The following is a 26,296-nucleotide window of genomic DNA, read 5'->3' on the forward strand; positions in this document are numbered from 1 at the left end:
ATTTTATTTTGGACAAAGTACTTTGCAATACAGATAAAGATATTTGTCTCAGTCAGCTCAGGCTGCTATAATAATACACCACAGACTGGGTGGCTTAAACAACAAACATTTATTTCTCACAGTTCTCGGGGGTAGAAGTCCGAGATCAGAGTGCCTTTGTGGTCTGGTCCTGGTGAAGACTGTCTTCTGGATTGCAGACTCTGTTGAGTTCTGTTTGTATCTGTACATGGTAGGAAGATAGCGAGCTAGCTCTTTGGCTTCTTCTTATAAGGGCACTCATCCCATCATGAAGACTCTACTTTCAGGACCTCATCAACTTCCAAAGGCCCTGACTCCAAACACCATCCTCTTGAAGGTTAGGACCTCAACATATAAATTTTGGGGGGGAGCAAACAAAAAAGTCCATATAATATTTAAGCAGGTAAATTATTATCATCAGTGAATAGCATCACCCTGTATGAAAGCAGATGACTTTAATTTTTCCCCATGTATAAATAGACTATGCTGAGCAATGGTAAAGATCTTTTTTACTATTTCCCCATAGAACCCAGTAACAGACCCAAGGGAGAAGAGTGAGTGGTATTTGGACAGGCAGCAACCTCCTGCTGTGTACCAACACTCGGTCTGCACAAAGCGGGAGCTAGATGACACTGAAGTCATCAGATGAGGAGTTCATTGGGTTTTCATTTCACTAAACTCACTCTGGTACATTTTGATGTCATGTAGACAGACCCTGAGCATTTCTAACCCTATTTATATACATACTAGTACTTCTCAAGGGTGGAAGTGTAGTTCTTAAGTTTCTGACTGTGTGTATATTTAATAATCACAATTACAAGGGAATCAGAGCCCTAACTCCTCTCCTTGCCCCACTTCTCACAATAGGATTTCCTAGAGGAGCAGAAGGGAGAGACTTAAGTGCCAAAGGAAGCACGGAGAGATAGGAAAGACAACTGAATGCATTATATAAATCCCATTTTTCCAATTCCTTTGTCATATATTGGGAAGCCTTTCTGATGCTGGCAATCCTAAGTACTGGAGAACTTAAAACCACTCTTGGAGAGACATCTTTGAAAAAATCTAGGCGGCCAAGCTTCTCCTACATGAGTTAGGCAGTCCCATTTTTCGAAGAAGAGCTAGACTGTCTCTTTGAACACCTGGCTGTAGGTCACGTGATTGTCTGTAGCCAGAGCATTTCTTAGACACTGCCAGAAGTACGGATGAGCCTGTGGGTTTGTTGGCCACTCAAGGACAGAACTCCCACAGAGCCTCTTTCGGAGCTGGAGGAACTTGGACTTCTGAAGGGGCTTCTCAAGGAATATCAAGATAATTACATCCACTTTTTCATCCATGAGCCTCTGATGGGATAAGTAAAAGGCTATCTTAAAATTCTCAGTCTTCGCATACTTGTCTGTCATCACAAATACTGTCTTTTTGCTAAGCTGTATGCTCTGGGACAGGTTTTCCAGAACTGGCTGCCCTGGTAACCAGTCCCTTTCCTCGAGACATAAATTAAAATGTTTCTCTCTTGGGTCTTCCAATTTGGTCACCAGCTCATCCAAAACCCACTCTGTCACTGCGGGGTCTTTAGTGTCATACACAATAAAAGCATCATAGCAAGAGTCGGGGGATATCAGACGTTGATACCCCTTTATTTTGGCCTTGCAGAAATGGTAACTATACCACACATCCCAGAAATAGAGGTGGCTTGCTGTCATGACCACCATTAGAAAGAGAGCTGCTGACATGGAGAGAGAGAACAGAACCAAGTTAGTCAGATCTAACTCACAGGTGTACAGATCCAGAGAGACCACGCTTTGGCCCTTGTGTGCCCCTGGCCCCACACAAGTCACATCTGTGGCCAAGTTAGGAATAGTCACCTCTGTATTGTTAACCCACCAGACAAACCACACAGCATCACATGTGCACAAAAACCGATTATGATGCAAAAGCAACATCTCCAGATTGTTGAGGACATTTTCTGGAAAGCTAGTCTTTTGGATAACCTGGATTTTATTTGAGCTGAGGTCCAGATATCGCAGCTGGAAAGCACCCTGTAGAAAATACTTTGTCAGATACCTAATTTGATTATTGTGAAGAATGAGTTTCTTGAGGCTGCTGGAAGAGTTGGATAATCTATCAGGGAGAAGATTCAGCTGGTTGTGGCTGAGGTCCAAAGTTTCTAGATGCTTCAGAGACTGGAGTTTCTCCCAATGGAAAGACTTGAGCCCATTTTTGACCAAAACAAGAGTCTTTAGATATGGAGGCATACCATCAAAAACTCCAGGAGGCAAGAAACTAAGGGAATTTTCAGAGATGTCCAATTTCTGTAAGTTGGTCAGATTCTTGAAGAAATTGAAGTATCTGTCATCACCATCTCTCCATAAAATATCCAAATGATTTCCTCTGAATTCCAGAGTTATAAGAGATTTGCTCTCCATGGTCCTGCTAGTGGAGGTAGCGATATCATTGTTGTTCATCATCAGTTTCCTGAGAAACTTGAGGTTTTTGGTAAAGTTTAGCATGTGAGTAATTCCTTCTGATTGAAAATAATGGCCGTTACTACTTATATCTAGAACTTCCAGCTTGTGTAGCCCCTCAAATGCTGTTGAGTAGAGTAAATCAAGCCGGTTGTTAGAGAAGTCCAGATACCTCAACTCCGCTAAAGGCTGAAGTTCACTGCCATTAAGAGCTTGGCCGACACTATTTCCTGACAAGTTTAGGCATTTAAGGAAAGAAAGGTGCTGAAAATCAGAGGACCTGATAAAAAATATACTATTTCTACTTAGGTCCAAGGTCTCCCCATAACGGTAACACTCTTCATTAAGATCCAAGACAGAAGGAGTTTCTTCATTTTTGAGTCTGCAACTCCTTGCATACTCATCATATCTGAAATAATGTAATGCTTCAAAGACCTGGAACCCATGAGCTCCTACAGAAGTTCTGGTGTTAGAACAGGAGCCAACTTCACTTGGATCTCCTGAAGGTGATATTTTATTCACTGAAAGATCTATCACTTTCAGTGTTTTAAATTTTTCAAATATGCTGAGGTTAGCAACTTTAATAAAGTTAGTGCCAAGATCAAGAACTTCAAGATTGGGAAGAGAAAGTAATGGGGAGAGGTTCAAGAATTCCAGCTCCTTAAAGACATATCCTTTGATCCGTAAAACTTTCAGGTTTTTCAGTGAAGAAAATTCATTTGATAGTTTCATCTGTGCACGATAGACCTGAAGTTCATAATTGAAAGACAGATCCAATTGAACAAGGTTGTGAAGATGATGCAAAAATGCGGCATTCTCAATTTCTCTAGCCAAGAAGTTTTGGGAAAGATCGAGTTCCTTAAGTTTGTTCAGGTTTTTAAACAATCTTTCGGGCACAGACTGAAGAGAGTTACTATGTAGACGTAAAACTTGTAATTCTGTCAATGCATCGAAAGCATTTATATGGATCTGTAGGGGAGAATTATTTTCACAGGGTGTACAAGGAAATGGGGCATTATAACAACGAGGGCAGTTTCCACTTAGGTCAAGAGTTTGCAGTTGATTGAGGTTATTAAAATCATCTTTTTGGATTTCTGCAATCATGTTGTTGTGAAGATAGAGTTCTGTTAAAGTAGGTGGCAAAACAGTGGGAACAGCTGTAATATTGTTATCTTTTAGGGAGAGCAGTTTTAAATTCAGCAGTTTTCGGAAAGCATCTTTTTCGATATAAAATGAAACATTACAGGGATTACGATAATAACAGTTTTGGCCCAGGTAGAGCTTTTCTATATTGGTCAGTTTTGTTAGATTATTTGTGTTGATGGAGAAGATACTGTTTGCTTCAAGGCTCAGCAGCTGCAAGCTAGAAGGAAGATCCTGTGGTATTTCTACAAGCTGATTTCCATCCAGGTAAAGGGATTTTAAATAAATCAGTCTATGAAAGCTTCCGGGTTTAATCTGTAGGCTTTTGTTGCAAATTCTGTCTTTTGGTCCCAGTCGAATAGGTATACAGTTGCATCTGAAATCAATCTCTACCAGCTGGTCTAGCTGGTGGAAGGAGGCTGGAGAGATGTCTGGTATGTGGTTGATGGTGAGAGTGAGGTTGGTGGTGTTGGTGGGAATACCTGCAGGAATCTCCGTCAAACGCTTGTCTGTGCAGTCTACGATCACTTGGTCACTTGAGTCATTCCGGCTGACATCACAGGGCAGAGTTTTAGGAAACCATCTAGCACCAAGTTTGGAAATTAGGATCATGTTAAAAAGGAGAAGGAATGGTCTCTTCAATGTCCACATTGGAAACACCTAAAAGTTTAAGGAAGAACAAATCACCATTCTAAAATAATAACAAGAATCAGAATTGAAAATCCCCTTTTGCTACCTCTCTTTTGCTACACTTTAAAATAAAAAAACTCAGCTACTTTCTCAATTGTTTACCCAGCACCCTCCACCCATGACTGTACTTGTCAATCACTGAGGTTAATTATAATTTAGTTACATACTTAGCTTTTAGATTCTTAGCTTTTCAGTTACATAGCTTTTAAGGTGGTAGAAGGAGCATTTTCCTATTCATCATTATCTAAACGCTGTCAAAGTCTGACACTTGAAAGGTGAAGGAATGTTAAAACACAAATACAGCTGGGAAGAAAAACACGTGAAGACTTTAGTGCAACTAATGTTTGCTTGCTAAACCTGCTGTGATACACATTACAAGAGTGTTTCACAATATTCAAGTCTCTTAATATTTTAAGTAGGGAAACAAAGGAGATCCATTAGCCTCATTTTTTACAGATTAAGACACACATAGCTCAGTGACATTAGCTGCTTTGCCCAAGGCCACCCAACTCCCGCCATTTTGGCACTGCCATTCTGTACTCTGGCTTTCCTCTTGGATTTTTTTTGGGAATCATCTCCAAGGTGATTCTGGGATGAACATTTTCCTCACATACTGAGTTTACATTACATAAATTTGGAAAGGAGTAGAGAGTCAGGGCATTGCCTAGGTGATCCCTAACTGATTAAACAGGATGGATACTTATGTGAGTGAAAGCAGGGGGACCTGTTAATAATTATGCCAGCCCTAACTTGCGTGGCTTAGTGGGTTGAGAGTAGTCTCACAAAGTGAAAGGTTACTGGTTCGAATCCTGGTCAGGGCACATACTTGGTTTGCAGGCTTGGTCCACTATCGGGGAGCATACAAGAGGCAACCAATCAGTGTTTCTCTCACATCAATGCTTTGTTCCCTCTCTCCCTCCCTCCCTTCCCCTGTCTCTAAAAATAAATAAATAAATTCTTTTAAAAAATAATTATGCCAAAACTATAGGCATAAACTAAGACTTTCTCAGGAAAACTGGCATATATGGGAACCTGCTAGCCTCAATGGTGTTTCTTGGGCATTCAGGTTTAACACGAGAGACACTTGGACCCTGGGGAGAAAGGCCTTAAAAAGGAATATGGGAGGCACAGAAGAACTTTACTAATCACCACAGTACCTTGAAGTTGCCCTGCCTTAGAGAGTGGTTGAACCATGGACTTGATCTGAAGTTTTCGGATTTCTATCAATATTTTACTCCAGAATACTGGTTTTAGTTTAACTGGTGCTTATTCATGGAGTGATCCAGTCTGTGTCTGCAACAGGATTCTTGTCCAACAAATGTTTAGTTCTCCCAACAGAATGAATCAACCAATCATGTTGATATCTAATAAACTGAATGCCTACTTCCCTTAATTCCTCTAATAAGAGGTAAATCAGTGAAATTTCCCTCAGCTTTCTCTTTCTCTAATGTAAGATGGTTTAGAAGGATCTCAAAGAGCTTCTTCATACATCCATACATCCCTAAAGTCTGTTGGAATTAGAGATAAAATGTTCTGTGTTTTTTGTCTTTTACCACCCTGTCTCTTTCTCCCTGTCATTAAAACCATTAACTGAGTCCAATTGACCTTCACTTGCACTCTTTTTTTAAGTATATTTTATTGATCATGTTATTACAGTTGTCCCAAATTTCCCCCCTTTTCCCCCCTCTGCCTGGCACTCCCCTGCCGCCCTCCAGCAGTACCCCCTACCTTAGTTCCTGTCCATGGGTTGTACGTGTAAGTTGTTTGGCATCTCCATTTCCCATACTATCCTTAACCTTCCCCTGTCTATTTTGTTCCTACCAATTACGCTTCTTAATCCCTGCACCTTTTCCCCCATTCTCCCCCTTTCCCCTCCCCACTAGTAACCTTCCATGTGATCTCCATTTCTGTGATTCTGTTCCTGTTCTAGTCATTTGCTTAGTTTGTTTTTGTTTTTTAGATTCAGTTGTTGATAGTTGTGAGTTTGTTGTCATTTTACTGTTCATAGTTCTGATCTCCTTTTTCTGAGGTAAGTCCCTTTAATATTTCATGTAATAATGGCTTGGTGATGATGAATTCCTTTAGCTTTACCTTATCTGGGAAGAACTTTATCTGCCCTTTCATTCTAAATGATAACTTTGCTGGATAGAGTAATCTAGGTTGTAGGTCCTTGTTTTTCATAACTTTGAATAGTTCTTGCCAGTCCCTTCTTGCCTGCAAAGTTTCTTTTGAGAAATCAGCTGATAGTTTTATTGGAACACTTTTGTAGGTAACACTGCATTTCTCTTGCTGCTTTTAAGATTCTCTGTTTATGGTCCTGGCTGGTGTGGCTCAGTAGATTGAGCACCGGACTGCAAAGCAAAGGGTTGCTGGTTCAATTCCCAGTCAGGGCACATGCCTGGGTTGTGGGCCAGGTCCCCAGTAGGGGGTGCATGGGAGGCAACCACACATTGATGTTTGTCTTCCTCTCTTTCTCCCTTCCCTTCTCTCTAAAAATAAATAAATAAAATCTTTTAAAAAAAGATTCTCCCTTTATCTTTAATCTTTGGCATTTTAATTATTATGTGCCTTGGTGTGCTCCTCTTTGGGTCCAACTTGTTTGGGACTCTCTGTGCTTCCTGGACTTGTATGTCTATTTCCTTCACCAAATTAGGGAAGTTTTCTTTTATTATCATTCAAATAATTTTCAATTTCTTGCCCTTCGTCTTCTCCTGCTGGCACCCCTATCATTTAGATGTAGGTATATTTGAAGTTGTCCCAGAGGTTCCTAAACCTCTCCTTGTTTTTTTGAATTCTTGTTTTTTCTTTCTGTCCTGGTTGAATATTTATTTCTTCCTTTTGTTTCAAATTATTGATTTGAATCCTGGCTTTCTTCCTTTCACTGTTGGTTCCCTGTATATTTTTCTTTATTTCACTTTGTGTATCCTTCATTTCTTCCTTTATTTTTTTTGCCACACTCAATTAGTTCTCTGAGTATCCTTATCGCCAGTGTTTTGAACTCTGCATCTGATAGGTTGGCCATCTCCACTTCATTTAGTTCTTTTTCTGGAGTTTTTATCTGTTCTTTCATATTTGGGCTATATTTCTTTGTCTCCTCAATTTGGCAGCCTTCCTGTGGTTTGTTTCTGTGTGCTAGGTAGAGCTGCTTTTACTCCCTGTCTTAATAGTGTGGCCTATGTAGCAAAGGCAGCTGTCTGGATGAATGTGGCTTCTTTATATCCTTGGTTGTCAGATTCCAATAGAGCTCAATTTTCAGATGATTCTGGGTATTATTTGTTTTTGAGATCTGGTTCTAATTCTTACTATGGTTGCACAAAGAGGCAAAGTGTGTCTACCTATGCCTCTATCTTGACTGTAAGTCCTCACTGTCATCCTTGATGTCCTCCTTGCTTTGTTTTGCCATTTTAACTGCCACAATTTCAGCTGAGATGATTACAACCTTGGTCCACTCCAAAGCCTCATCCTTGTCTGCAGGCTCTTGCTCTTCTAATCTACCCCATTCATTGAGCTTCCCAAATATTAATTACATTGCATTGCTCTCAAATCTTTAGCATGGTTTTCTTTTTCTTTCTTTCTTTTTTTTTTTTTTTACAAAATCAACCCTACTTTTTAATCATGGCATCCAAAGTCTTTCATAAGTTTCTCCCTATCAGTTTGTCTAGTCTTTCCTGATATAACTCCCCTACCAGCTCCTCTAATCACTATATCCAAACCCAGCCTGGTGTCCCTGGACTCACAGACCCCTCCACTGGCAATACTGTTCTCTATCACTTCTACCCACTCAAATTCTAGTTATCTTTTAAGACTATACTTCTCAATCTGGAGCTCTCAGATCCCTGGGAAGATATGGCAATTGGCCAGAGGGTACACGAAGCCCTTAGAAAATATGGCATATATTTCTTGAGCATTAATCTTACTCAAAGATTTAGGAAACGTGTTCACCACTGAGGGAGGAAGGGTTAAGTCAAGAAAGGGGAAGGGCCGTGGCTGGTGTAGCTCAGTGGATTGAGCACTGGACTCAATCCCTTGAGCACCAATCCTTTGAACAAAGCAAAGGGTTGCTGGTTTGATTCCTAGTCAGGGCACGTGCCTGGGTTGCAGGCCAGGTCTCCAGTGGGGGGTGCTTGAGAGGCAACAACACATTGAATGTTTCTCTTTCTCCTCTCTAAAAATAAATAAATATAACCTTTATAAAAAAGAAGGGGGGAGGGCTTTAGAAGAGGGAAAGGCTTTAGAAGAAAGAAAGGAGAGAAGTAGAGTAAGTTATTTGTATGGTCCCTGATGATAAGATCCCACACCAGCTATGCTTCTGTCAGAAGACATAATGGGTTCATGAACTCCACCATCAGAAGGCAATAAGTAATGCTGCTAAGGGTGATATTCAGGATCAGGGGTGTGAGGTATTACAGAGAGGACCAGATGGGTTTAAAAAAAAAGATGGACCAGATGCCTCTTCTGATCCCATCCTCATGAACCTTGATGACAGCCTGGGAAGAAGTGGGAAGATCCCTGAATTAACTGGATTACAAATGTGAAGTGATTGAGACAATGGTCATCAAACTGAGTTTTTCAAGATATGTCTAGTTCAAGTATTTTTGTGTGTGTGTGATTGGTGGAAAGGGAGGCTCTAAGATGAAGAAAGTTGAGAGTTATAGAAAACAGTAACAGTGGTGTGCTGGGAAGTGATTAACAAGCAGCTTTCTTCCTCCCCAACCCCCAATCTTCGATTTGTTAAGTTCTGATGTGTGGCACTTGCCAACTCCCATATTGTAAATACTCCCGCCATGGCCATTGCAAGCTCCCTGTGTGATGGTACTGAAAACAGAGTTGGGAAGAGATGTCCAGAATTGTTCTGGAAAGCCTGTGTGTCCTGGGGCCAGCAAATCACTGACAGTAACATATCTGAGACAAAGAGTCTGGCATTTTTAGCCTCTACACATGGACACATTATAAATTAGAATGAAAATTAATTAGAGAGTGCTTTTTCTCCCTAGTTTCTACACTTTTAATTGCACCTGTCCAATTTTCTCCCTGTCTACTACCACCTCCCTATTCCAATTAGCCATTAGCTCTCATCTGGACTACCACACTAGACTCCAGACTGATCTGTTTCCCTGATTCCCCTTCTTCTCTATAATTCATTCATCAAACAGCATCAGAACACTCTTTTTAAAAAAAATATGTTCTTTTATTTTATTTTTAGGGGGGAAGGCAGGGAGCAAGAGAGGGAGAGAAACATCAATCTGTGGTTGCCTTTTGTGCACCCCCTACTGGGGACCTGGCCCGCAACCCAGGCATGTACTCTGACTGGGAATAAAACCAGTGACCCTTTGGTTCTCAGGCCAGGGCTCAATCCACTGAGCCACACCAGCCAGGGCAGAACATTCTTTATAAACATGAATCAGATAAACTAAAGAGAATTCCTATTATACAGGGAATGAAATTCAGAATCTCTACTGTTGCTTAAATTGTGAATGTCCTGACTCCAGCCTACCTCTGTGACTGTGAACTATCATTCTCCTTCTCTGACCATACACCAGACATCTGACCTGTTTTCTGTTCTGCATTTAAGCCAGTCTTGGTACTTGCTGTTCTCCCTTCCTGAAATTATTATTCTCTTCCTCTTCCCACAGCCAGGTCATGCTCATCTTTTAGGTGTCTGCTTCAGTGACACATCCTCAGAGAGGCTTTCTTTGGCCAACTTATTGAAATCCCGCCTTCCCATGTAACAACAGTGATAATGACAGTAACATTTGTTAACTTAGGGAGCACTTACTATATGCTGGGCATCATTTTCAGTGCTTTACATATGTAAACTAATTTAATCATCATGATAACCACAGGAGGTGGCACTAAAGGTCCTCAATCTGTATCCTGAAACTTTGGGGTTAGGAGTGTTATGGAATTCTGAAATTTTCAGATTTTAGGTAATACGATGTGTGTATCCCATATTATGTAATAGTCCTGGGGCCTTGGGGCAGCATTCCCTAATCAAACATACAACAACTGGTTCAGTGAAGCACAGGATTGGCACTTTAAATGAGATTAAAGAAAACAAAGAAACACCTAGCTCATTCAGTTCAGGTGAAGATTCACCTTTAAATACATTCAGATCACGTCATATTTGCATCAACTGAGTCAGGACACAGCTTTCAGTGTGAGGATTTTGGAACTGCAGACCTCCATCAACATGTCCATTTTATAGACAAGACAACTGTACTTGACTTCCCTGCTTGATTTCCTGCATAGCTCTTAGCACAACCAGAAATGAACTTGTTGATAACTTGTGTGCTTATGATTTATGTGCTTATTTGTTTAATGTTCATTCTGCTTGAGAACAAAAATGTTGAAAAGAGCGGGGCCGGGCCTATCCTTGTGTGAAACAACACTTGGCAATTAATTAGTACTCCATTTTGTGTACTAAGGCCATGAATAAATAAATAGTGAAATAAAGCAACATACTTAAAAGAAAGTTCTCCTTGAAGTAGGTTCCTTTAGGCTACACACCCAGACTCCCCAGGGTCATGTTCTGCTTCTTCTATTTGCCCCAGGGATTCCTTGGAGGAAAGATTTAAGAAGATTTGCTTTCATATTGCCTAATTTAAACCTGTCTTCTTCAAGAAGCTTTCTGGGATCAGCCTAGACAGAGGTAATTGCACACTTCCCATGTCCTATTGCACTGATCATGCATGGGCTTGGGAAAAGAACTCTGGACTGAGGGTTGGAAAAAGAATTAGATCACTACCTTCACAGCTTTCTGAGGCAGGTCCTGTGCGCAGGAGAACAGTACCCCCACAACACACACAAGAAAACAACTTGACATAGAAACAACAATATGACATACACCAAGGACACGGACAACCCTTCTGGACCAGGACAACGGACCTGGACCAGAAAGTTCCCCAACAATTGTACCAAGTATTTGTGAGAAAGAATTTATTTTAAAAAATCAGCATTCTTATTTTTCCATTTGACAAATACTTACTGAATGCATACTAGGGTCAGCAGACATAGTTTCTGCTCTTAAAGAGCTCAAAATCTAGTGGAGGAGAGAAAATATATACTGATTTAAAATACAATGTGGAAAGCCCGTCAATTCTTTCCAGACAAGATGCCAATACTTAAATGCATATAGCTTAACTGCATGTTGTTCTTATTCCATGAGGTATTTTCTGATACTGCCAATTAATTCTTTTTATTATCCTCATAGAGTTCAGAGATTGTTATATATCTCCCAATATCTTTTACCCCCTTCTCTCTTCTCCTAGAGATAGTCACCATTTGTAGCTGGGACATGCCACTCTGAAAAAAGATTATATTTCCCAGACTCCTTTGTAGCTAAGTGTGGCCATAAGACTAAGTTATAGCCAATGTGTAATGAGAGTAAGTGAAATATGTAATTTCTGAGACACATCGTTAAACAGTGGGTCTGTTCCCCTTGCTCCAGTCTATTTCCATCTGGCTTCTTATAATATGGATGTTGTAGCCAGTCACAAACAAATGAGGAAAACGTACTAGGGATGATAGGGTGACAAGGTAGATGGTTCAGAGTATCTGGATCCTTGCATGACCTCATAGAGCAAAGTAGAAGCAATGGCTCTGAACTGCGGACTTCCAGGAGATTATAAGAAATCACAAAATTGTTATGCTAAGCCTATGTTAATTGGATTTTCTGTCATTTTCTCTTTCAATTTTTATTAGAAATTCTATTTCTATTGGATTTCAATGCAAGCCCAATTCTAGCCAGTGCAGAATTTAGACCTGGGAAGTGAATTGCTGCCATGAAAGAATCTAAAATATGTGACATTGAAGTCGCCAGTCTATGGGCAAGACAGACTCAGATATTGCAGGCTGCAGAAAGCTGGGGACCCCTGTTATACCATCCCAAAACACTTGACACAACTATCACCTATACCGTCTTGGAAGGCAGAGCACCTGTGACTTTTGTTTTTCCAGCTACCTTTAAGTATAATTGACATCTAACATTGTATTAGTTTAAGGTGTACAACATAATGACTTGAGCGATGATTACCATAGGAAGTCCATCTAACATTGATCACATCAGGTAGTTGCAGTTTTTTTTCTGGTGATGAGAACTTTTGAGATCTGCTCCCTTAGCAACTATAGTCACCACACTATATGTGGTATCCCTAGAATACCAACTGTGACTTTACTCTTAGGGGAAATGGTTTGGCAACGTGGTTGACCCTTAATAACATGGATTTGAAATGCAAGGTTGCAATTTACATGTAGATTTTTTTCAATAACTTATTTTTTCAATAAGTTGGGCCTCCATATCCTCCAGTTTCACATCTGAGGATTCAACCAACCACAGATCGAAAACAGAATTTTCAGCCTGCTGATAGGAAACCAGGTATACAGAGGGTAAACTATAGCTGTACATGGATTTTCAGCTGGACACATGGTCGGTGCATGTAAGCCTGCATTATTCTAGCGTCAACTCTATTCTTTATGATGATGAACATTGACAGCTTCTCACTGTGTTTAGCAGTCTCATGAGTGAAATGAACTAAGGCTGCAGTTAGCCAGTCTGCAAGGAAGAATGGAAAAAAATACAGCTTTGCTAAGTGAGGTTTTCTCTGTCTGTAGCCTGAACTGTATAAAGTTGATTCAACTCCTTAATTTGGGGCCTTGCAGGGTTGAAAAAGGCAATTGCTTTACCCCAAACTAAAGCAGATGTAATGGATAGAGTCAAAGTCGCAGCCTTAAGATGGCATAAGCATATGCTCACATGCCCTTTTCAAGCTCTTTTTCTTTTTAGTATTTTTTTAAAAACATTTTAAAAAAGATTTTATTTATTCTTAGAGAGAGGAGGAGGGAGAAAGACAGGGAGAGAAAGATCAATGTGTGGTTGCCTCTCACACGCCCCTCCATGGGGGACCTGGCCTGCAACCCAGGCATGTGCCCTGACTGGGAATCAAACCGGCGACTCTTTGGTTCACAGCCCATGCTCAATCCACTGAGCCACACCAGCCAGGGCTCAAGCACTTTCCATTAAGCATTTTTCTAGCAGACAATGGGAGCCAGTTTAGGACAGAGAATCTGATTAACTGTGCTGCCTTCACCTTGACTCATGCAGTCTCTGGGCGGTTGATTAAATTGAGAGAGAGGAACATTGACAGAATATCTTTAGACTTAAAGTTGTCTACTGTTGCTCTGTCTCATATGACTATCACCAGTCACATGGCTATTTGAATTAATTAAAATTAAATGCAATTTTAACATACACTGTCTTAGTTATACTAACCAAATTGTAAGTGGCCAAAAGCCACCCACATGAGGCTGGAGGCTGCAGTATTCGAGCATGCAGAGATATGGAACATTTTTTACCATTCCAGAAAGTTCTAGTAGAGAGTGTTGGCCTAGACTGGGGGTTAGCAAACTTTTTCTGTAAAGGGGTGCATAGTTAACATTTTAGGCAAAATTGAGGATATTGTGTGAGTACTTAAATAACTTGTAGAATGTAACTAATTAAAGTTATAAAAAGAACCCAACTCTTAGCTCACCAGCCATACAAAAGCAGGTGGCCAGACAAATTTTGCCAAATTTGGCCTCAAATTTAGACAAAATTGAGGATATTGTGTGAGTACTTAAATAACTTTTAGAATGTAACTAATTAAAGTTATTATATAAAAAAACAACAACTCCTAGCTCACAAGCCAGACAAAAGCAGGTGGCCGGACAAATTGGGCTCACAGGCTATAGTGTGCATACCCCCGGTGTGGACAAAAATCTCAGACTGTGTGAAACTTATCCATGGAATGAACTCTAAGCAAATTCAGGCCAAGGCTGCCAGATATTAGAAGAAGTTCTATTACTTGCAAAGCCTGTAAGTCACTTTACATGCCACTAACTTCGACCAATAGCATTGGGCAAAATGCAATTGGGATCCTCATCCCAATTGTAAGGGGTAGGTTTATTTACAGTGAGGAAACGGACACAGAGGCCAAAGGTGAGACCCAGGTGATTCAGAGACAGAGTTGCAGTCTCAGCCACGCTGCTATACTACCTTTCCAGAAATCTCCATGTCAACCCTCCCATTTCTCCCTCTAGGGGGTTAACACTCCTAGATCCAGAACCCTGCTTGTCTTTACATGTACCCTATCATAATGTCTGCCACATAGTGAGCGCAAGATGATTGTTTGCTGAATAAATCAAAGCTTTGAACTCCCTTAAAGGCCCGTGGAAGACTCACATTGAATGATCACAAATAGTCAAGTGTTTCCAATGATCAGCTTCTTGACCAAGGGACGAGGAGAAAGCAGCAGGGCTTGGGGCCTCTCAAAGAAGAGTCGACTTTGGTAAAGTGCCGCAGAAGGAAAGCAGGGATGTCAGAGGAAGGCCATGGGAAGTGGCGCTGCAGAAAGACTGCTACGTGATCAGCTTTTGCGGAAGAACTGTCCCCTTGAACCTGAAACCCCAATGAGAGTGTGGAGCGTGGAGCTCATTTGTCTCTTCTGAGAAACAGGCACAGCCAGACTGTCCCTGTCCCGTGCTCCCTAGTTGAGCCCCAGCCCAATTGGCCCTTGGAATGCTACATGCCAGGCCAGATGTCTCCTGGCTTTCTGCCACCTGCACTGGGGCAGCCTGGGCCTTGGAGACAAGAGCAAGTTTGCATTCCAATATCAGTGGCAAAAGGAAATTAACTACGGCGAGAGATGGCTGGGTTCTGATTAGGCAGGTGAGGGAAGAAAACTGACTCCATGAATGGAGCTCCTCTAAACGTGTTTAAAGAGAAACAATACTTTTGAGGCTTCCTAACTTAAAAGATAGTTTTGAGAAGATGATGGGAAATTGAGAAATATTTCTTTATCCCAGTGGAAATTTTCTTAAGTGTGGAAATGTCCCCTTTCAAACCACTGGGAACTGCCTTAGCATCAACCAATGTTATTGTTAAATGTAGGCATTCATTCAGCATTGAGCCAGGTCTAGTTTGTCATTGGATACAAATAGTCCACGTTATTTCATTTTTCTTGTTGTTTGGGGACAATGATTGCCTAAAGACATCCATCGTTCAAGACTGTGATGCGTAAAATAGCATAATGCACCATGACATAGGCCCAGCATTGGTAATGAATCATAGCTAATTACACATGCAAATCCACTGGGTAAATCTGGATGCTCAATTAGTCAGCTAATTATGATAAAAGTGGGACGTTTTATTTTGTATGCACAGGTGTTCTATTCTTTCAGTAAATTACCTCGTTTTGTTCAAATGGAAAACGTTGAATTCACATTGAACACTCATCAGGCATTTATGTTTTGGGTTCTTTTATCAGAGCTGCCTTTTATCATGTACTTACTGTGTGCCAGGGGCTGAGGTAGACACGCTGTTTATATTCCATCACTGAGCCCTGGCAGTGAAATTACAGAACATATAAATATTTCCACTTTACTGATGAGGAAGCAGAGATTGGAGGGGCAATTTCAAACCAAGACTCAAACTCCTTTTGGACCAATCATCTTCAAGTTGTCTCAGTTACAGCCAATGTACTTGGTACAATGTATGTCTACATCTTGGTTCATTTCCTTTGTAGTGAAAGGATTGTCGGCACCGTAATGTTTTGATATTGTGTTAGAGTTTTTATAAGAAAAGTTTCCAAATATTCAAGAAGATATTTATGATTTGAGTGAGGAAAAGAGAAAGAGACTTTTTGGATTTTATATATATGTGTGTGTGTGTGTGTGTGTGTGTGTGTGTGTGTGTATTCTATATATAGAATATATATATTCTATAAATCACATCTGATGTCCAGTAATGCTATCTTAGGATAGTCTATGAATTTGGAAATTTAAAGGCATGCTGATCTTTACCTTCATAATAAAGAATCACATGCTCACACAGTCATTCAACAAACATTAACTGGAACATACTCTACGCAAGGCACTATGCTAGACAAAGTAGGAGAACCATGAGGAGTCAGACACCATTCCTGCCCAGTTAGGCACAAAATGTCTCTGTGGCTACATCTCAGAAGCTGTGTGTATCTCCTGCACACAGGGCTCTCTGCTGTCAGGGAAATCCATGGCGGGTGGGGGAGAGGGGACCAAGAAGTTGCAGGACAAGGGCTACTCAGGACTAAAGGTAATATGCCTGCCCACCCTTCAAATAGCCGCTTGAATACATACCCCTTCAAAACGGCCAAACGCGTCCCCTTGGATGCATCCCTTTTGGGGCAAGACTTGAGCCTGTCTTCTGAAACGAACTGCCCTGATTTGAGATCCTGATTCGATTTCTACCAGAGCATCTGTGGTTGTGGAGCCAGGATGACTAACAGGACATCGCATTCGGCAAAAAGTTGCTAACTTTGGGCTTTACAGATAGTATTTTTATCTTCGAGACTTGGCAAGTCTGTAACAGATGCACAGATGCAATCTGAGGACTCAGAAGGACAGATGGCAAGAGTGAGGAAGTGAGCTTAAGTGGCTTGCATCTTGCAGTGAGTTAGAGGAAGCCCAGGATTAGTCTGACTTCTCATGTTTATTTTTTTCTGGGGGTTAGCAACCTCTGAACTGAAAGTCAGATCCTCTGTCTGATGCAGGGCTGCTGGCTGAATTCTCCTAAACCTTGGCTTTCTCATCCACAAACGGTGCAGGTTGAGGCAACTGACCTCAGTGCCCCTTCTCTATTGAGGTTTACTCTGTGTATGATTCTGAGGCTTGCCCTGGTACCCCTTGAAACTTATCTGCCAGGATCTGATCCCAGCTGGGATTCTCGAAAGCCACCCAGAACCTCAATCTGCTAATGTTTCAAAATGCTCCAAGCAAAACTTCTCACCACCGCGAACCTTCTAAGGATGTCACAGAGAAGGGAAATAAGAAAAACCTAGTGTTATCTTTTTATAATAGTAGACATGATATGTCTTCGGATAAAACTATTTCACTAGTTTTATTCAGCTCTCTGAGATAGTAAGAATGGAAAGAGCTGGATGATGATCCCTGAATTTGGGGAAGTGGTTAAAAATGAGAAACCACCAAGAGTGGAACATACCTTCAGAAAAGATGGTAGAGCTATAGACATTGACATGAAAAGCTATGCAAGGTACACTATGAGGTTGTAAAAAATTAAAATAAATTTTTAAAGGAGCATCACAATAACACATAGCACAATCCCTTTATGATTAATATAGGCATATATTTGATTTGTATTAGCTGAGAAAAGTATGGAACAACACATCAGAAACTTTTAATGGTGATTTCTATATCTGTCTTGATCTACTCTGAGTTTTTTTTTACAAAGATTATGTATGGTTTTTTAAAAAAACATTCTAAAAATTCTAGAGGACGTACTAAAACCATCATAATAATTTGGAAATTGTGAAAAATGAAAAATTCAACGAATATTTATTAATAGTTACTGTGTGCCGGGTATCTGCTCCTAAGTGCTGGGTCACATTGGTAGACTGAACAGACAAGATTCCTCCTCTTCTGGAGCTGATGTTCTCCAAATAATAAACTCAAATATGTATTACTGTAATAAATTCTATCAGATGTTAGTTGATAAGTGTTAAGGAAAGAGAAAAAGCAGGTCAAGGTCAAGGGGGTCAGGAATGTGAGATGGGTTGCAACTATAAACAGGGTGGTCTGGGTGGGCATCATGGAGAAATGGACATCTGAGCAAAGATCTCAAGGGAAGGAGGACATTGGCCATGCAGATCTATCCAGTGGAGAAGCATTCGAGGCAGAGCGACGAGCCTAATGCAAAGGCTCCAGGGTGAAGACATGCTGGAACATGCGTGAGCATGGCAACAAGGTTGGTGTGCCTTGAGCAGGGGGGAGAGAACAACGATAGGAGATGAAGCCAGAGAGAGAGGGCTGCCACACCCCTGCTGAGGATGTAGGGCCACGTGAGCCATCTCAAGGATGGTGGCTTTCCCTCGGAGTGGCATGAGGATCCATTGTAGCTTTTTGAGCTCAAGAGTGATGTGGCCTGACTTAGATTTTAGGAGGATTGTGCTGGTTGCTGTGTTGAGAAAAACAAAACAAAACAATGAGAGGCAGGGGTGGAAGCCGGGAGACCAGTCAAGAGACTACTGCAGTAGTTCAAGCAAAAGACCCAGCTGGCAGGGGCGGAGGTGGTGAGAACTTGCCAGATCCTGAATATATTTTAAGGTGAAGCCAAATAAAATATGACTTCAAAGTTCTTGAAAGAATGTGAGGAGAGGGATTAGGGACAGCAAACATTTCTGGGAAGTTTCCTTCAAAGGGGAACAAAGACACTGGCAGTTGTTTGCAGGGCCAGGAAGGTCAAGTAAATTTATTTTAGGATGGGACAAATAACAGCATGTTGTAATATTGGTAAGAATGACAAACTTCGGGACATGAAAGCAAAATAATAATTATATGGACAGTAATAACGGTGATGCTGATGCTGTAAAAAAGAAGGGGAAGAAGGCTGGGGCATGGACCCTAAGCAGGTGAGCAGGAAGGTTGGCCATTGCCAGGGGCATACACACTTCACGCTTAGCTTAAGAGTCCATAGATTTGGTGACCATCACCACCTTCCTTTGAATGTAAGCAGGTTTCTGTGAGTGTTTGATGAAGAGCAGAAGCAGCAGTAATGCTACAGGACTTCCAAGGCAAGGAAAGAAAAGGTGAGTGACATTCCATCTCATCTAGCATTTTCTCTCTCTCTCTCTCTCTCTCTCTCTCTCTCTCTCTCTCTCTCCCTCCCTCCCTCCCCCACCCGCATTGCTTTGGAGGCTGAGTCACCAGCCTTTTAAGAAGTGTGGTTACACCATAGCCACCACATTGGAGAGGCCACACGCAGACACCTGAGCAGCCCCAGCTGCTCCAGCCGACAGCTGTTGAGGCTCGCAGCCCAGGCAGCAGACCTCAGAGAGTGAGTCTTCAGGTGAGTCCAGCCCAGGCATGGACTGCTTGAGGGACCCAGGGCCAGAGCCACCTAACTGAGCCTGGTCAACCCCTGGACCCACAACACGTAACAGTATATGGTGGTTGTTTTAAATCAATGAGTTTTGGGGCAGTCTGTTACGTAGTGATAGTTAACTGCCTAGGAAGCCGGGCAGGACGTAGGGGTGAAGAAGTTGTAGGTAGGTGTACAAGAAGAGTGAAACAGGTGGGAGCTCTTTCCAATTGTTGCAATGCTCCTGGTGAAGTAGGAAGCAAGGTTAGCAGCTAAGAGTGAGGAGACAGCAGGAGGTGGTGGGTGTTCAAAGACAGGAGAAGGTGGAGAGAGTCCTCCTGGAGGGCCAGGATGCTACTGGATGAGGAAGTTGAGGGTGATTACTTGGTTGAAGTAAGAAAGTCCCCTCAAACCCCTACACCTTTCTACATTTAATTTGCATTCCCTTGAGCCAGTATCACCCCAATAAATTTAATACATTTAAATAATGATGATGATGATGATGATGATGATGATGATGATAATAATTTGCAGTCCCAGTCTTTATCATATACTCTTTGCATGGCCATTATCTGGTTTGATTTAATTGCTTTCTGCAAAATTCTTTACGAGTGAAAATTCATCTTGAGGTGTTATATTCAGTTAAGAGAGAAGTTGTTCTTCTCCTTCCCCCACACAGTCACCCAAACTACCATTCAGAAGGCCACTGGACATGCCTGTGAGCTACTCGGTGTCAGGCTTCAGGGGACAACAGCTCCTTGCGCTCAGCTGCTTCTCTGGTTCATGTTCAAGATCGCAGAGAAAATAAAAGCCAAGTTGCCTGAGTTGAAAAGGAAGTATTGGAATACCCATTTCTGGTGGAGAAAGTCACTTGAGCCAAACTGTGGAAGCAAGGACTTACGTCATGGCGAGGAGCCTGCAGATGGGTGGGTTGGGGTGAACTAAAGGTGATGGTCGGCTGGAGAATGAGATAGGGACGGGGAAGAGACAAGGAATGGGGGACCAATTCTTAGAAACCCTTCAACTTGAATGCACTATCCTTTAACCATATTGCTCTGGCCCTGAACGACTTGATGACTAGATGTGTGTTGTGGGTTTCCCCCGGGGGATAAGTGAGCGCTGTGAATAAGGGAAGTTACTTAAGTGCTATTTATTTTATAGACCAGACCTCCACTGGAAAATTTCCTAATAGATTTATGACTAAATATCTTATATCCTCTTTTTGCAAAATTTTTGCAAATTTTGAAATGTTTCTAATTATAGGTTAATTTCTGTAAAGTGTAATGACCACAAATATCAATGTGTCTTTATATAAAAAAACAATTAAAGTACAAGAATATTACCCACTTACTTTGAAAGTAAGAGGCTTTTTGTTATTTACTTCCTATCACTTTAGTCTAACAGACTTAATTTTCAAAATAAAAGTATAAAATGCAGTCTTACATAAATCAGATACTCAACACTTATTATGCAACACAACAGGCATCAAAGACTAAGATTTTAAAACTTATTTGACCTTACACTTTATCCACTTGTTTTCCATAAACCATCAGTGGCACATACTTTTTCCTGTAAGGCCCAGTTAGCAAATATTTAACATTTTACAGGCAATTGCTCTCTGTCCCAACTACTCAATCCTTCTAGAAGTTTACTGTTGTAGTACAAAAGCAGCTATAGACAATATATGAACCAATACACAAATAATAAAACCATCTGTGGACACTAAAATTTGATTTTAATATAATTTTTATACTTCAAGAAATAGTATTCTTCCCTTCACTTTTTCAATCATTTAAAAACATTAAAAAATATTTTTAGCTTGTGGGCTATAGGAAAACTGGTGGTAGGCTGGATATGGCCCACAACCACCATGTACCAACCCCAGCCCTATACTTTCGAGGGCTTCTAAGATATAAATTATCTCTTTTGGGGGTCCTAAGTGTTAAAAAGAAAACCACAGGCTCAAAACAGTGTCACTCATGCTAAAAGCCCATACTGAAGCTAGATTTCACACCTGATGTAATTATGGTTTCAATGTATCCCATAAACATCATCTTAATTAACCAGTATAGAATTTTCTTGTCAAGCACCAGTAAAGTAATCTGTCCCGTGGGCCCTCTCCATCCCCCATAGGAAGAAGAGGCAATCTGCAGGATAAAAACCCTTCTGGTTCTCTTCCTCCAAACAAAGGATGTCTGGACACAAGAATAATCCTTTCTTTTCTTTTGTAAACTATATTTTATTGATTATGCTATTATAGTTGTTTCAATTTTCCTCCCTTTGTTCCCTTCCACCCAGCACCCCTCACTCCCTCAGGCTATCCCCACACCATTGTTCATATCCATGGGTCATGTGTATAAGTTCTTCGGCTACTCCATTTCCTATACTGTAATTTGCATGCCCATGGCTATTTTGTAACTACCTATTTGTAATTCTTAATCCTCTCCCCTTTTCACCCATTCCCCTACACCCTCTCCCATCTGGCAACCATCAAAACACTCTCCATATCCATGATTCTGTCTCTGTTCTTCTTGTTTGCTTAGTTTGTTTTTTTAGATTCAATTGTCAATAGATATGTATTTATTGCCCTTTTATTGCTCATTAAAATAACACAGGTTAAAGATAAAGAGAGAATCTTGAAAGCAACAAGAGAAAAGCAGTTAGTCATCACAGGGGAGTTCCTATAAAACTATCAGCTGATTTCTCAAAAGAAATTTTGCAGGCTAGAAGGGACTGGAAAGAAATATCCAAAGTCATAAAAAGCAGGGACCTACAGCCAAGATCATTCTACACAGCAAAGATATAATCTAGAATCGAAGGGCAGATAAAGAGATTTCCAGACAAGAAAAAACTAAAGGAGTTAATCATCATCAACCCATTATTATATGAAATGTTAAAGGGACATATATAAGAAAAAGAAGACCAAACTGTAAACATTTTGTTAATAGCTCCCTTGCCCCACCCTTGTTTCTATAAAACTTGCCATTTTGTACAACTCCTTGGAGTACCCTTCTAGTTGTTAGATAGGATGCTACTGATTCATGAATTGCTTAATAAAGCCAATTAGAGCTTCAAATTTACTCAGTTGAATTTTGTTTTTTAACCAAAGACACTGGTTGGTTAATCTGTAATGATCGTTTGTAATTTCAGCAACATCTTACAATTTTTTAAAATAATCAGATTTGATTAATTTGGTAAATGGATTCCTTAGTATTTCTTTGTTTAGCCATGAAGAAATTTGCTATAGTTAAGAGCAGAATAATATTTTTATTTTGAAAATTGCTTAAGTACTGTTACATTTTGGCATATTTCCTTCTGATACTAATCTCCCCATTCCTATATTTCACACAGTAAGAAGCATTTTAGTACTAGCTGGGTCTTCATGAGTGGGAAGGTTTGATTTAAACATCAAATCATATCAATTTCTTGTTTGATTTTTTTTCATTTACCATTATATCATGCATATTTCCTTATATCATTCAGTATTATTTTAAAAAATGATTTGATGGTCACATAAAATTCCATTTAACAGTGAAGCACAATGAATGAACCCCTGCCCAACATTGGACATGAGAGATTCTCTTTGCCATGCTGCAGAGGCTATCTTTGTAAACAGTTTGCCACATTCCTGATCATTTGTTTAAGAAGAGTTTCTAGAAGTAGATTTTCCATATCAAAAGATGGGGCCTTTAATTAATAATAAGGTTGACTAATTTCCCTGCATTTTTGGCCTTTGTATTTTTGCTCTGGAAAATTTTGTCCATGTCTTTTCTTATAAGAGATATGCCAACTCTTCTTCTTTTAAGTAGTAACATATCATTGAAGCCCACATACACTGTCTCCTGGGTAACAGTGTATGCTGGCCTTGGTTTACATAGAGCAGAGGGGTCTCCAGCATGGCTTGTGGAGTCAGGTGCCCAGCCCCAGCTTCCTCATCAGTGCCTCAAAAGGCCACTTTGAAGCCAACATAGAATCATAGTCATCAACTCCTCAGCATGATGCTTGATTTGTAGCAAATGGTCAACAAATGTGAGATCTCTTTACTATCAGTCCTATGTGCCATCCGTCAAGGGGTACAGACCGATGTGGGCATGGGTTTGCATAAAAATAGACATCTGAGTTTCTAGGAAATGAAACTATAAGCAGTTGTTTCCTCTGTAACATAATACACCCATGGTTAACTCTTCATTAGACCTGAGACACAAAATGAGCCCTGGCACCAACATTCAGATTTAGCAGTCTGAAAGGGATCCTGGTACATGTGATCTATCGTGTCTATTTTGGGTGACAGAATAATTTCAGAAAAAGGCCACTGATGTACTTTTTGGATAATGTTTGGCATACCTAATAACTCATATTGCTTGCAAAAGGCTTAAACATATATTCTGTTATTTGAGGCTCACAATGGCCAAAAAAGGCAACTGGAGAGGTATTATAATGCTCATTTCATGGACAGAGGAACTGAGTTTCAGAGGGCTTGGGGGATAGTCCCGAGGTCCCCCAGTAGTGACTGAGACAGTCAGCACTGACAAAGACTTGCTGCTTAACTAAACTTGAATCAGGCTCCTCTGAGCCACTAGACCTTGACTTTGGAGCATCTGTATCCATCTGCCTAGTTTTCACAAGATTCCTGCCAAATCCGTTTAGCAAGAATTCCTCATCCTGATACCTGATCACCCTTGATACATGGTTCTATACCTCATCATCCCCTACCACTTCCAGGCAACATCTGGCCTCCCTGTCCTGTTTTCAGCAATAAGTTTATCCCAAATTCCCCCAGCCCTGATGTTCCCTCCTGGTAAGTTCCACCCACTGACTCTCACTCTGCCCCATGCGTGTAAATCTCCACTTGTGCTTGCTGTATTAGGAAGTGAGCCCAATTCTATGCCCACTTCATTTTTCCCCTATTGCCACAGTTCTTGTAAAATGTTTTTACAGCTTTACTGCCCAGCTCTGGTTTTTTTTCTTTCTTTTTCTTTTTTTTTGTAATTTTTCAAATCCACTTTTATTTTCTGTTTTTCCTCTTGTCATACAGAACTTCTCTGCACACCACATATTTTTTTGCAGCTAAAACATCACTTCATGTTGATCATATACCTTTTATCCCTAAAACTTTGCTGATACCAAAATAGTACAGTTAAACAGTGTTAAATCTATAAATTATTTCTACAGCACAGCACATTAAGCTTTTCACAGTTGGCAATTAAACCACATACCAATAGGACAAGACTTCCATTCTCCATGTTCAGAATCAGGGGTTCCCAGTCCCTATCTGATCACTGTACAGAAGGCAGCAGTGGTGACAACAGGCAGTTAGTTCAGAGGAATCTGAACACTGTGACCTGGAAGGCCACTATGATGTTACCCTAGTGTCCTGTGTCACCTCACCTTTTTCTCTAAGTTGCTTTCATAATTCTAGAATGTCAGGTCTAGCTGATACCAAATGAACACAGACAACTCATCCTAAAAACTCATCAGGATCATCATGGTTTTTCAGGTTGGGTAACCCAACAGTCTTGTGCTTGACTGTTACTTCTTTTGGGGGTACTACCCAAGCCACAGCTCTGGTATTCTTAGCATGCTAGCCTAGGCTTCCTATAGTCCTAGTCCTATGTGTTTCCCTGTCATATGCTCATTTGGATGACACTGTATCTGGAAAAGCACACAGTAACTTCAGTGATCCGTATGGCTTCAAAGCCAAAAACATAGGATGGAAAAAATTGAACCCATAGAAGCTATTTCCACAATTCAAACATCTGCTCCTCCTCACTACAGCACACATTGACTCTTATAGAAAACTGGACAGGACAAGTGTTGATTAATCTGAAATCACGAGATACCCCCATGATTAATATTGATTTTGAAATACCAAGAACTTTCCTTTGGCAAATAAGCAAAGTATAGATTCTTAAATGTTGCTCTTGCCAGCTGCTTTTGGTTCTTCCCCAAAAGAGTACAGACCAGATTTTTAGGGATCTCTTAGCTGTTCTTACCATTTTTAGTCTTCTTCCAAAATGAAGTACAGAGGTCTAGTTGAAGAGAGCAGAGCGAGAGACGTGTCAAGGTCAGCCTGAGATGGGCCCCATGGTATCAACTAAGAGAAAGAGAACACACCAAACTGTACATTTAAGAAAACAACAGTGCCCTGGCTGGTGCGGCTCAGTGGACTGAGTGCTGGCCTGTGAACCAAATGGTTGTTGGTTCAATTCCCAGTCAGGGCACATGCCTGGGTTGTGGGTCAGGTCCCCAGTTGAGGGTGTGCAAGAGGAAACCACACATGGATGTTTCTCTTCCTCTCTTCCTCCCTCTCTTCCCCTCTGTCTAAAAATAAAGAAATGAAATCTTAAAAAAAGAAGAAAGTTTTAAAAAATAATGGAAAATTACTGTCGCTTCATAACATGCCAGGAACATTGCTTTCAAATGTGCTGTTGAGAACACCTATTAATGGTATTTACTTCCTCAGAGTTATATAGATTAGAGACATATTCCAGAAAACCATTTCTAATAGTATTAGAAGTCTGATTTTGTCTTTGAAGAATCAATATTTTAGACTATCAAAATTTTTCTTTAAGTTCTAAAAATAATCTTTTTTTTTTTTTGCATATGATTTGGGTTCCCTCTCCTCCCCACTCCCTCAGAGCAGCTCATATATCTAGTTACTTAAATGATCCCAATGTTTAAAATACCTTTCTTGGTTGCATGGAGTGATGCTATGTCTAGTCTTCTGAGATGAAGAGATGCAGGAGGTATGAACTCCAGCGCTGGACTTTCCAAGTGCAAAGACAAGGTTGGTGGGTAGGGGGAGGAGCATGCCTATTCAAGCCACCCCAGACATGAGGTTTGCAGAAATGCCAGGTTCCTCTTCTTCCTACCATCATAACTGGGGCAAAAAGTCTTGTCTAGATCCAACTGACCTGGTGGACTGATCTGTCTTCTCTCTTTGTCATAGGAGAGCTTCTCAGCCTCAGCACTACTGGCATTTTCTGTGGGAGAATTCTTTGCTGCATTGTAAGATATCTAGCAGCATCCCTGACCCGTACCCACTAGATGCCAGTAACATAACCCTCTTCTAGTTGCAATAACCACAGATGTCCCC

At 40.7% G+C, this 26,296-nt stretch overlaps 1 protein-coding gene across 3 annotated transcripts; it reads right to left on the reverse strand.

Moving 5' to 3' along the window:
* Positions 1–12: 12 nt before the first annotated feature.
* On the reverse strand, positions 13–25,994 carry TLR7 (toll like receptor 7). Of its 3 annotated transcripts, XM_045856150.1 has the most exons (4): positions 25,887–25,994; positions 25,194–25,294; positions 11,299–11,352; positions 13–4,283 (listed from the first exon to the last, which is right to left on the reverse strand). In XM_045856150.1, exons 2-4 carry the CDS (start codon positions 25,194–25,196, stop codon positions 1,137–1,139), a joined length of 3,204 nt encoding a protein of 1,067 aa, XP_045712106.1. In that variant the 5' UTR covers positions 25,197–25,294; positions 25,887–25,994; the 3' UTR covers positions 13–1,136. The 3 variants fall into 3 exon arrangements, with proteins under 3 accessions (XP_045712106.1, XP_045712107.1, XP_045712108.1); XM_045856151.1 differs by lacking the exon at positions 11,299–11,352; XM_045856152.1 differs by lacking the exons at positions 11,299–11,352; positions 25,194–25,294; positions 25,887–25,994 and adding an exon at positions 16,464–16,531.
* Between the last annotated feature and the right edge of the window lie 302 nt (positions 25,995–26,296).

Source organism: Phyllostomus hastatus, unplaced genomic scaffold, assembly GCF_019186645.2.
Source record: "Phyllostomus hastatus isolate PE091 unplaced genomic scaffold, TTU_PhHast_1.1 phas_scaffold_12, whole genome shotgun sequence".
In the NCBI taxonomy this organism is placed as follows: domain Eukaryota; kingdom Metazoa; phylum Chordata; class Mammalia; order Chiroptera; family Phyllostomidae; genus Phyllostomus; species Phyllostomus hastatus.